An 11,945-nucleotide genomic window follows, 5' to 3' on the forward strand; every position below is an offset into this window, starting at 1 on the left:
GAATCACTGGACCAGTAGTTGAAGAGAGCAATAACTGATGTAATTATATTGGTTGCATGTCCCAACAAGAAGGCGCTCAGAGAATTGAATGTAGGTTGGAGCTAGAGAAAGGTGTAAGCCTTTCCTGGAAGCCGAGGCGTTTATGCATGAACGAGAAAATTTCTTGAATGGCGAAAAAGCTGTATTGATAATCCACAGATAGAAGACAACAAAGATTAAGATCCTATTTTACCTAAAATAAGCTATGATAAAGTACCACTCACAGCCACTGGATAAAGATTTTAGGGAAGAAAATGTTGATGCATGCAGATTCTCAAAACTTGGAGAATGAAACCTAGCTGAGCTAAGAAAAACTCACGTTTAGTGAGAGATGCTCTCAACTTAGAGAGAGAAAGAACCCTTTTGTTACTTTAATTTGATTAATCCAAAAATCTAGGAAGTAATTATGTCAGAATCTCTAATGTATCAAGAATTTACCTAAGACAAATCTAAGAGTAAATATCCTAGAAAATTAGGATTTCGTTGAAAATACGAAATGCCCATACTTTTTAAAAATTGGTATGAAATGGAAAGACCAAAAAATGGGTGGGTTTTTTTTTTTTTAATTTTTTTTAGGAGATAATGGGTGGGTTTAATTTTGCAGCTATAATGTATGGATAATTCCAGGGTTTTCTCTCTCTCGAAAGAAGTGGATTTGGTGGGGAAGTGCATAGGAAGAGGAGTTGAGTTTTTTGGTGTTATAAATGGAGAGAAAATGGTGGATAGATTTGGGGTGTTGAAGTTGGGTTTTTTTGGCAAGATATATAATTTGTGGTTCGTTGGGTCGTTAATGGCTTTTCATTCACAAGACATTGTTATTATACACCTGAGTGCACCGTAGTCCGTAGGTGTACGGTGCACCCGGGTGTATATAATAAATTCCATTCATTCATAGGTTGACCATGTCCAATTAATTAACACTACATTTTGGGAAGGCAAGGAGAAGCTAAGGGCTTTATTAGATCGGAACCTCTTATAGATCAACTTGGTTCGTTAATGAGTAAGGTCCTTTGGGAATGAGGAAAAGGTAAGTGACTTCTTACCTCAAATTTTTTTAACTTTCAAGTAAAATTTGATTCCACTACCTTTAATTGTAAAATTAAACTTTTCCACTGGTCAAATCTATGTCTTTTTTTTTTTTTTTTTTTTTTATGGTATAATACGTATGGATAAGAAGTTAGTGAAAGTATTTAGAACATGTTTTTTTGGGTTAAAAGGACTCATCTAGGTCCATTCTTGGTCAATGATTTGCTAGGATAAAGGTTTGAAAGAATAGCTCCTACAGGCCAGGTTCAATATACTTCTATATTATTCGAAGAACATATGTTTCGAGCACAATGGTGATGAGTGGTGGTTAAAATTTATGGTCAAAATTTTATGGTTTTGTTAGATTTTATGTCATTATTGTGTTTTCCAATCTTAGTGTTGTCTTAAATGATTTGTTCAACCACTATTTAGAAGTATTAGATCCAGTAAGTTAAAGATAAGACAAAATAAGAAATAAACTTTGTGAGTGCATATTTGTTATGATCTACTCCCTCATCCCTAAATTAGAAGCCTATTTCTCTTTATTATGTAAGTAATAAATATTAGAAATAGGTTTCTAATAAAGGAACGAAGGGAGTACTAGAAAAGAAAATGGAACAAATAAGATGAGGAAAGACCAATATTAAATGTTACCATTATTAATTGTATGGCTTTCTTAAGAAAATAAATCGCTGGTATCAAATTGAGGATGTTGGAGGCACCTATCTAGCTTAGGGGTGGCAAGCCAGGCCATGATTTAGAAAACTATATATATAAGTATATAAGTTGCAATAATCTAAATGTAAAATACTTTTGCTAAGTTGGTTCCATACTTCCGTTTGCTCTAGAGCCCATTCATTAATTGGTTCCGAGATCAAAACCATACTTATAATCTTTTCTTTTATTCTTTGTTGTAGTAATTTAAAATGGAAAATTTAACAAGAATAATCCAACCTTTGCCCCATTCTCCGAAAATAAGCCAACCTTTCGATTAACCCTGAATAAGCCTAAGTTTACTGCTTATTCTCTCATAGCAACCCTGGCCTAGCCGGTCATCCCACCCATAATCACTGGTTACCAATCCACGTGTCAATTAATTGGTTGATTTTTTTAATTTAGAAAAGTAAAATTAAAATTAAAAAACAATTCCTCCTCTTCCTCTCATTTCCCCTTTCTGCTTCTTTCTCTCTCCTCTACATCCATGGTCTTCCTCCATAACCACCTCACCTCCTTCTCATCCACATGCAATAACTCACACCAAGATGATATCACCACCACCATGAATCACAAACTACCATCACCACAAACCACCGCAAACCACTCTCTCACCGTACTAGGCCACCAATGACCACATCCCACAAATCTCACCAAAACCACCACGACACACACTCCAAATCACCCACAAATTTAAAAACCCAAACTGGCAAGGTTGACAATGGGCTAGTGGTAATTGTTTCAAGGAGGAGAGAGAAATTGAATTGAGAAAGAATAGGATGTATGGTTTTGTGAAAAGGAGGGGTAGTGGTTTCGGTGTTGGGGTGGGAGAGAGTGATGGTTTCGGAGGTAGGGGTATGGTGGGAGGAAATGGTGGTTTTAGGGGTGGGGAAAGGAGGGAATGGTAGGGCTGCACCGCTACAGGGGCTGCACGGAGGAATGGTGGGTCATTTGTGGTTGGTGGGGAGGGGTGGGGGGAGCGGCGGTAGGAGGTGGGCGAGTGGAGTTGTGGGGTGGTGGTGTTTAAAGGATGGTGGGTAAGGATGTCAATGGGGCGGGTCGGGGCGGATGTTGGCTTTCCCATCCCCATCCCTACCTAAAACTTTCATCCCCATCCCCGCGGCGGGTCCAAAATTCATCCCCATCCCCGCTCTGGCTGGTAAAATTCCAAAATCATCCCCGCCCTACCCCCACTTGGATATCCACCTCCACCTAATCCCCACCCAAGACCCGCCTAATCCCCGCTTCACATATACACAATCCTACATAAAAAAATCAATGTCAATATTACATACCTTTTTGTTTTAATGTAAGTGTATTACAAAGTATTATATTTACTATCTAACATTTTTTTTTATAAAATAGTATAAAAGTATATAATTTTGTTTTAAAATTATATAGATGTGGGTATGGGGTGGGGATGGGGCGGGTACAACCTAAAATCCACCCCCACCCCATCACCCATGGCGGGTATGGTTTTTATCCCCATCCCCGCCCCACTACCCACCAAACCGAGACCCATCTCCGCCTCATTGGGGCGGAGATGGGGCAGGTCTCCTAACTTGACCTGCCCCACTAACATCTCTAATGGTGGGTTAGGGCTCTCATGATAAATTCATCTTCCATTGATGTCAGTTAGAGGTCTTAGAACAACGAAGGAAGGAGGGAAGAATAGGAGAAAAAAAATAAATTAATTAATATTGACTTATTCAACCGGTTACTGGTAAAATAGGTTTGCTAAAAGAGAATAATACTACCTCTGAATATTATTAGTTGCAACTTTTACTTTTTTTGGATGATTGGTTTTAGTTGCAACTTTCCCAAATATTTCCCTTTTTAGTAAATTTTTTTGTTAAAAATGTCAATATTGCCCTTACTTAAAAAATTAAACATTCACTTAAATAAATTAATTCATTACATTAAAAACTTAATCTGATTTCATTAATCTAACCACTCCCACCAAAAATTAAATTCATTAAATCATATTCCTACCTACCTATTTCCTTTAATTAAATTCATCAGATCTTCATTAATTCATCAGATCTAATGATTTTCAAACCCTATCTAGTTCTTGGACATTCTTTTCATCTTCCTCCCTCATCTTTTTCTCTCTCCTCTTAAATGCTTTCTCCTTCCCTCTCCTCTTTGATTTCTTCCTCTCAATCTTTCTCCTCTTTCAAATCTGGTAATTCATCCCTAAAAAAACCCATTAAGTCCCTTCAATATGGATCTTTCTCCACTTCATGAAGCTTTGTTTGCCGGTGATGATGAAATTGAGAGGGGGTTAATAGATTCGCTTATCGAAGCCTTTGAACAACGAGCATCTTGGCCTAAAAGTTCTATATTTCCAACAAGGGTAGTGATATTTTGAGCCACCGAACTTTCATCGCTTTCGGTAAAGATCTTAGATCTATCGAAGATGAAGAAGCGGCCAAAAAATCAGACCACGGTTCTGTGGGGAAACGTGGTTAATTCTGATGTTGGGTGTCGTTGCTGACCTGGGTGTGCAATTTGGGTCTAGGTCATCCAAACAGCCTAGATCTAAGTCCCGTAAAAAACCCAGACCTAAGAAGGTTGTGAAATGAAATCCTAAGGTCTCTGCTACTACTATGAGAAGAATTCATGGTGGCACTAAGATCTGTCCTATCTGGGACGATAATGAGAAACCTGAGTCCCCCCCCCCCAAGCTGCTGCTGGTGATGAGTATGCTGAGTTCCTGCAAATTCCTATTAGGTTCCCCGACGAGGAGCTTGAGTGTGGGAGTAAGAGGGTGAAACCTGGTCATCCTGTTGATGAGTCAGAGTTTGATCCAAACTTCCTACTCTTTTTGAAGGAGTACCATCCTAAATTCACTCCTAGTGATTAAAGTGGTTTGGGTAACATTTTCTGATCCCTAGTTTTTCGCTTTATATGTTGTTGTAGATTGTTGTGTGGTGGAGGTTTATTGAATGACAATGGTTCCCAGCAATAGGCCAAGGTGGATGTTGTTGTTGGTTGTTGTGGTTGAAAATGTTCCCAAGTTCTTATAGTTTCCTGTTGCTTATTATTGTTGTTGTTGCCTACATGTTGCTTAATGTTGTTATAAATGTAATGAGTTCTTGTTTCCTGTTTTTCAATGCTTGTTGCTTATTGTAGTTGTTGTTGCCTGGATGTTGCTTATTGTTGTTATAATTGTAATGAGTCCCTGTCGCCTATTTTTCAATGCTTGTTGCCTATTGCCTAGTGGGGTTCCCCTATTGCCTTTTTTTCAATGATTGTTGGCTGATGGTTGTTGTCTATGACCTGGTGCATGTTGGTGCTTAATCACTCATAGCATTTTAGGGACTATTATTGATAAATGATGAATATGAGCAACACATAATGATGTTCTCAATAACAATATTTGAGAGAACAGGTTGGGTTACAGTCATTTTGTACCGCACTGAGTCCCATGGTTGGTTTTGAGGCCTTGTTTTAATGAGTCCCTTGTTGTAATTGTCATACCCTTACCTATCCAAATGTTGAAGGGATTCAATTGATTTCAACAATCCAAATTCTGATTTTGCTCCATCTAAAGTGTTTTACACTTGTTGTAGAGGTAACATAATTTATGATGTTTTGTGACAAAAAAAAAAAAAAAAAAAAAAAAAAAAACCCTCTGATGGTTTATTTTTTAGTTACTTTGTGGTTGTTAAGTGACAAGTGACCTAGAAAGACTTTGACATAGAAATTAGCTAAAAATGTAAGGTAACATTGAAATCTAAGTAAGCTGCACAGACTTCATTACATTGTAAATTCAGTACCAATATGAGTCCCATTACAAAATGTGTGCTTTCATGACTTCCTAAGTGCTAAAAATTCAAAGGAAACTTCAAAATAAAAGTAAGTTACACATACTTCAATCCATTGTAAAATGAGTACCAATATGAGTCCCTTAACAAATTAAAATGTCTGCTTCAATGACTGCCTAAGACAAAAAATTGCAAAATACTTCCTCTGTTCTTTTTTACTTGACCTGTTGCTTTTATCACGCTTGCCAATGCAAAATTTTAACAATTAATAACTTTAATTCCCCATAAGTAAAAATTATAACAGTTATATATAATGATAGTACTTATTGAGACGAATTCAAAAAGATACTACATGAATATGTTTTTCTTTACATATTATTCACAAAAGACGGTCAAAGGAGGGATGATGAATAGTGTAAAAGTCAAAACGAGTCAAGTAAAAAAGAACGGAGGAAGTAGAAAAGAACACATGACCAAAATGGATAAACACTTACAATCCCATTATAAACACAAAATGTTGATTATGTGTGGCAACCACTGTTTTTTTTAGTAGCCCTTTGATCTCTAATCTGCATCAACTTCAAAATGGGTCCTTCTCTCTTATTGATTTGTTTCTATGAAAATGGTGTTGAGGTAGTTGACGACTATGTTTATCCAGTGTTGACTGACCTCCAATTGATCTAGTAACAACCCAAGTCTTTGAAGTTTTGCCTTACCCATATGTGGAATCTTATATTTGTTCCTTCCCTCTACTTTGAGTATTTCCACCATACATGATTGCAATGTTATCCATGGGTACTTGTTCACATGTGGTGGAAATTCATCAATGCTTCCCTCACCTTCTCTATCATCTCTTCCAAGTTTTTTTTGGAAAAGATTGATATTGTAGAGACTGAATAACTCAAAACAAACCCAAATATACCACATTTAAATCAAGAGATTGTGCTGGTTGGAAAACAAATATGATGTTGAACCCCCCTTGAGTAGTGGCTTCAATGAAATCATCATCTCTGGCCTGGGCACTTGATGTGGCCGAGCATTATCCTATTGGATAACCATATCCGGCCTTTTGCATGTTAGCTAACCATTTGCTTACTAAGGCTAGTATGACATTGTTAAGCAACATGTCCCTAATTGCATCTCTGTTTATGTGCTCCACTACTTTTTTTTTTATCTATTGTTCCAGCTTCCCTGTTTTTGCTCTTCTTCTTAGCCACTTGCTCAACAACAAAGGGAAATATCCCATATTTTCCATCATGAATCAAATTCCCTCGTGTATCCTACAATGGCTTTCCAATCATTCCCATAAACATTGCTTTTATCTTAAACCTTCTAGGTTGTTGACATCTATATGGGTCTTCTTCCTTGGACAAAAGGTAGAATCTTTTGGTTTCCAGGTTTAAATAAAACCACTTTTCATCAATATGAATCACGTTGCTCATTTCTTCAAATGTTGGGTTGTAGTTGCTGTACCAAGTAGTATGTGTGATAAAACCCTTGGCTTGTTGGTGCTTGTATGTGTTCTGAGAATGCTTTTTTTTTCAATTGATGGAGGCTTCCCTAAGAAATTTCAAGTGCGGATGCATAAGATCTCTCAGTTGTTCTGAGGTATAACGTTACTGACTGTAACCATTCTTCTGTGTACTGTCTTGCTTTTGGACCACACTTGCCTAACTTCTTGCTCCTGATGTCAATAATAGTCCCTTCGACCATTTACTTGTATATTTCCCTGAATAATCTTGTTTGTAGAATTGTGAACCCCATAGTGTCTTGCAAATCGTGCCAAAGAACCTCTTGGTAATGAACCATTATGCATGAGAGTTAACATTACATCTACAATCTCTCTTTTCTTTGCCATTGTCAATTCAGGTTTGCGTTTTCTCACCTTTTCGTCATGATGCAGTTTCATCAACTCATCAAGTTCTGCATTTTATGCTGATTCTTCCATTAATTCCTCATCTAGTAGTTGTTCAATGTTAAAAAATCCATCATCAAATTCTGCTTCTATGTCTTTTTTTTTTTCTCCTGTCCCCCCCCCCAAATTTCAGGTGCAAATGAAAGGGCTTTTTTTCTTGTGTTGTAATGGAGGATTCAAGTGAAACTGAAATGAAAAGAAGTTTTTATTTTTTTTATTTATTTTTTATTTTTTATTTTTTTAAGTAGGAAGTGAAAACAATGGTCTGTAATATTTTGGAAACATGGCTTGTATATTTGGCTCAATGTTAGAACTTAAAAGGAGGGAAATAATGAATAGGTTGGCTTTATTTATATGCCCCTTTAGTAATACTGTACTTTTGTTGGAAGGAAACTTTAAATTTCCAAAAATGTTAAAAAATTTGAAAATTTTAAAGACCATCAGATTTTTTAGGAGGAAAAACAAGTCCCTCCAAAAATCAGAAAGTTGCCCACCTTTTTTCCCCCTTAAATCGGTCCCCCTTGTTCTCTCTCCACTTAATCACATGCATAACATTTTACTAAATACCATTTAGAAATTTTGCCTTGAAGTCCGTGTGCACCCCCAAAGTTGCAACTAATTATATTCGGAGGTAGTAGCAAACTTAGAATTTTTCAGGATTAATCGAAAGGTTCGATTATTTTTGAGAGAATGGGGCAAAGGTTAGATTATTCCTGTTAAATTTTCTATTTAAAATTAGGTCAATTTATAAACAAGCTTTAGAGATCAAGATATGGTCTAGTCTCCATGTTAATTCATGGATTGAATCCGTCTTACCATATATAGTGTTGAAAAGAGTTGCCCTTTTTTTTTTTTTTTTAATGCATCAATTGGTGAGGGCGCGGAGTTTTAGGAGAGTAATACTTCGTATATTATTGTGAGTGAATGAATAATTTATTATAGTAAAAGTAAGATGGGATCATGAAAGAGAAATTATGTGAGAGTAGATATTTTTTAGCGGGGACCATAGAAGTGAGAAAAATGATAAAATAATTTAAGTTGGGGAGGGGGGGGGGGAGGGGGGTTTGAATAGATTTAAGTGGGATTTAAGGTAAGAGATAAATGATAAAATATACTGCCTGCGTATTTTATTACTTGCTCCACTTTCCTATTGTGGCCGTATTTTATTATTTGCTCAATATCTTTTTTTGAAAACTTTTAACAATATTTTACTATTTCCCTCCCAACTAGTGATCCCCTTATATCATATTTTAAAATTTTCATATTTTCTCTCCTCCTCACCTATACGACTATACTCACTTTTGCTTCTTTTTTTTTTAGATTTTTTTTTTGTCAACCAACCAACCCCACTTTCATCATATTTTATTACTTCCTACTATTCCTCCTAAAATTCAGCGCATGGAAAAATGGAATAGGCAATAAAATAGGGAGGGAGTAGTATAAAGTTACCAAATATGAAAGTGATACATTTGAAAAAAAAATCTATAAAAAGGAAGTGATGCATTATATATATAAAAAAAAAATAAAAAAAAAAAACCAGAGGGAGTAACTAATTGGTGATAATGAGTACATGGCCATTAAGTATTGGTAATAGTTTGATAATAAAAACGGTTAATTAATTTCACTTACACCTGTTAAAAATATTGTACTAAACATGCTCTATAATTTACCATAATTAAACACATGTTAATTAAATGGAAAATTTCCAAAAAGTAATAGGAGTATACTTCAACTAATTTCAAATGAAAAACTAAAATCGTATATTACATTGAACAGTTGAAGTAGCATGTTTTCTAAAATAAAAATACTCCTAGATATTTAGGATTATTTTACTCCGTAAAAACTACAAGACTACGGTCACTACGTATCCTACAAGTAACACATCTCCTAAGTCATCTAGACATAAGCTATACTCGTACTTTCCTATGATAAATAAAATAATTAAGATTTTTTTTTTAATGGAAAAAAAAGCTAAAAATATCAATATTACCGTGCCTTTTCTTTCACTTTTCAATTCTTCCTCGTACACTTTACCTCAAAATTTATTTTCAAACCCTGTCAAAGCCTTCACGAGTACTACCGGCCTAGCTCTTTCTCTTGATCTCTCCTCTCATGGCTTCTTCGAGCGAACGTTACAACATCATCTACCTCGCTAAGCTAGCCGCCCAAGCTGAACGCTATGATGGTATGCTCTTCCTCATCACTTTCTTTCACGTAGGAGTTTCAACTCACTAAAGCTTCAATTTTAGTTTGGATTTGAGTTCCTTTTTTACTACGTTCTTTTCAAAACACAACGTTATGCCAATATTACACTACTTACATAATCTTAGATTATTTTTTGTGATTTCAAAGTGTAAATTAAGAAAAATAATATTATCGCGTGGAATCTTGTTTTCACGACTAAATTAAAATTTTATACTAATTTTATTACGTACTAAAAAATTATTTTTGTTGAAGGAAATTTATAATAAACAACTTAAGTTGTGCGTTTTTAAGAATGAAACTATATATATATATATATGTTAAAATATAACTAATGATTTCATATCTTAAATTTTTGCAGATATGATCAATGCAATGAAGAAATTGGTGAAGTTTAACATCGATTTAACAGCCGAAGAGCTTAATCTCCTTTCAACAGCATACAAGAAAGTGATCGAGCCAAAGAGAGAATCATGGAAACTTCTCTCAAAAACTGAGCAGGAAGAGGATACAATATACAAAGACGAGACGTACATAAAGTGTATTCAAGATTATCGTAATATAGTCGAGTCGGACCTTGCTAACATTTGCTACAACGTTATAACTCTAATTGATGATCATCTCCTTCCTTTCGCGTCTAGCACTGAATCCTCCGTCTTTTACTTAAAGATGTGAGTATAATTTTAAAGTATTTTGCATATTCTTGAACTTAATTAAGTGTTTATTTTAGCAATTAATTACTTGTGTATTATTATTCTTTAAGTAAAGAGTTGGTTGGTTTAATTAACGAAGAGCATTATGATGCAGGAAAGCGGATTATTACCGATATATGGCCGAAATCAAAACTGGTGATGAAAAAACATTAGTCGCTGAAGAATCGTTGAAAACATATAAGGTAAATATTTGCTCGATTTTATTGTATATTTGTATTTGTATTACTCAATTTTTGTTTCTTGCATTTTTTGGTGTATAAATTCATGAATTTTGCTATATTTTTAAGTGCCAAATTTATACTCTTCATTAATATAAATTCTTGCCTATATTTTAGAATAATTATCTATTTTGTCTATATACGAGTATAGAATATGATGATACCAATGTTGCATTTTTTTAGAATATGAATATATTATTACTTATGTAGCATTTTTGTTAGAAATATGACTAGACTACTTATATAGTTATATGTGTGGTTTTCTAATTATGTGATTAGACGAAGTTTTGGAAGAATGATTAGCCGAAGTTAGAAGTGTTTGTCATTAACTTTGTGGTTAAAATTATTTTGTATATCATTTGATTTTCTTTTCGTTTTACAAGTGATTAATTGCAATTAAATTTTGTTGTAGGAAGCAATGGCCATAGCAGGAGTTCAATTTTCACCTATTCATCCAACACGTCTAGGCTTGGCATTAAATTTTGCCGTTTTCAACTACGAGGTTTTAAATTCTTACCAAAGGTACTTGTATAGTACATTTATAAGCTTACAATTTCTCTATGATCATGTATGTTATAATTGCATTGTTACTTACTTGTACGTAAATTTTTATTTCTTTAGGGCATATCAATTGGCGAAGAATGCTTTTGATGATGCTATGTTAGAGCTGGATGATTTAGGCAGCAAGGCTTATTCGAAAGACATCAAGGTTATCCTGAACCTTTTGAGGGATAACTTTACACTATGGAAGAGCGAGAATGATCGATGAAAGAAACCTTTGGAGCATTCACTTCGTATTATAGATTGAGAATATATAATGAAATGAACAGTGAAACATTCCATTTGTAGTACAATAGCTTAGTTTGAGAAAGAAAATTTAGAATGATATCTTAAAGATTTTATCAAATGTATTTATTTAAAGATTAGTATTATCATCAATTAACCAAAAGTTTAGAATGAATCGATTGTTTTAAGGCTTAAAAGTATTCTATCGGATTAATTTGGAGTTATTAAAGTTCAAATTTAATAAAAGCAATTACTCTGTAATTTAACTTTGTTCAAAGTGTAACTCTATGGAACATGCAATGTATATAACAATGTATGTCATAAACCACATCTCTTATATTAAAAGTGACTTATGAGTGTAATGGTATCTTAAGCCGATTGTATCAGTAAACAAAACAGTGTAATAACGGACTTATACGGTATAATTGCATCACAAGTTAGAGACATATATATCCTGTATCCATTTTGCTGAACAACAAAAATTCGTTACAGAAAATTCTTTACGTAATCGAATGGCTTATCACATACAAAAGGGGGGCTAATAAGGACAGCATCCATCCGC

At 34.6% G+C, this 11,945-nt stretch overlaps 1 protein-coding gene across 1 annotated transcript; it reads left to right on the plus strand.

The window, feature by feature from the left end:
• Window positions 1-4,003: 4,003 nt before the first annotated feature.
• Window positions 4,004-11,366, plus strand: LOC110730441 (14-3-3 protein homolog 2-like). Its single transcript, XM_021910243.1, has 6 exons — window positions 4,004-4,062; window positions 4,513-4,637; window positions 10,028-10,337; window positions 10,474-10,561; window positions 11,010-11,119; window positions 11,219-11,366. Exons 1-6 carry the CDS (start codon window positions 4,004-4,006, stop codon window positions 11,364-11,366), a joined length of 840 nt encoding a protein of 279 aa, XP_021765935.1.
• The last annotated feature ends 579 nt before the right edge of the window (window positions 11,367-11,945 follow it).

The sequence above is a fragment of the Chenopodium quinoa genome, unplaced genomic scaffold, assembly GCF_001683475.1.
Source record: "Chenopodium quinoa cultivar QQ74 unplaced genomic scaffold, ASM168347v1, whole genome shotgun sequence".
Classification (NCBI taxonomy): domain Eukaryota; kingdom Viridiplantae; phylum Streptophyta; class Magnoliopsida; order Caryophyllales; family Amaranthaceae; genus Chenopodium; species Chenopodium quinoa.

Excerpts from the sequence above, each read along its gene's own strand:
- LOC110730441 (XM_021910243.1), top strand. The coding sequence starts at position 4,004 with ATGGATCTTTCTCCACTTCATGAAGCTTTGTTTGCCGGTGATGATGAA. Across the intron at positions 4,638-10,027 it reads CCATCCTAAATTCACTCCTA|ATATGATCAATGCAATGAAG; the intron begins GTGATTAAAGTG and ends AAATTTTTGCAG. Across the intron at positions 10,338-10,473 it reads TCCGTCTTTTACTTAAAGAT|GAAAGCGGATTATTACCGAT; the intron begins GTGAGTATAATT and ends ATTATGATGCAG.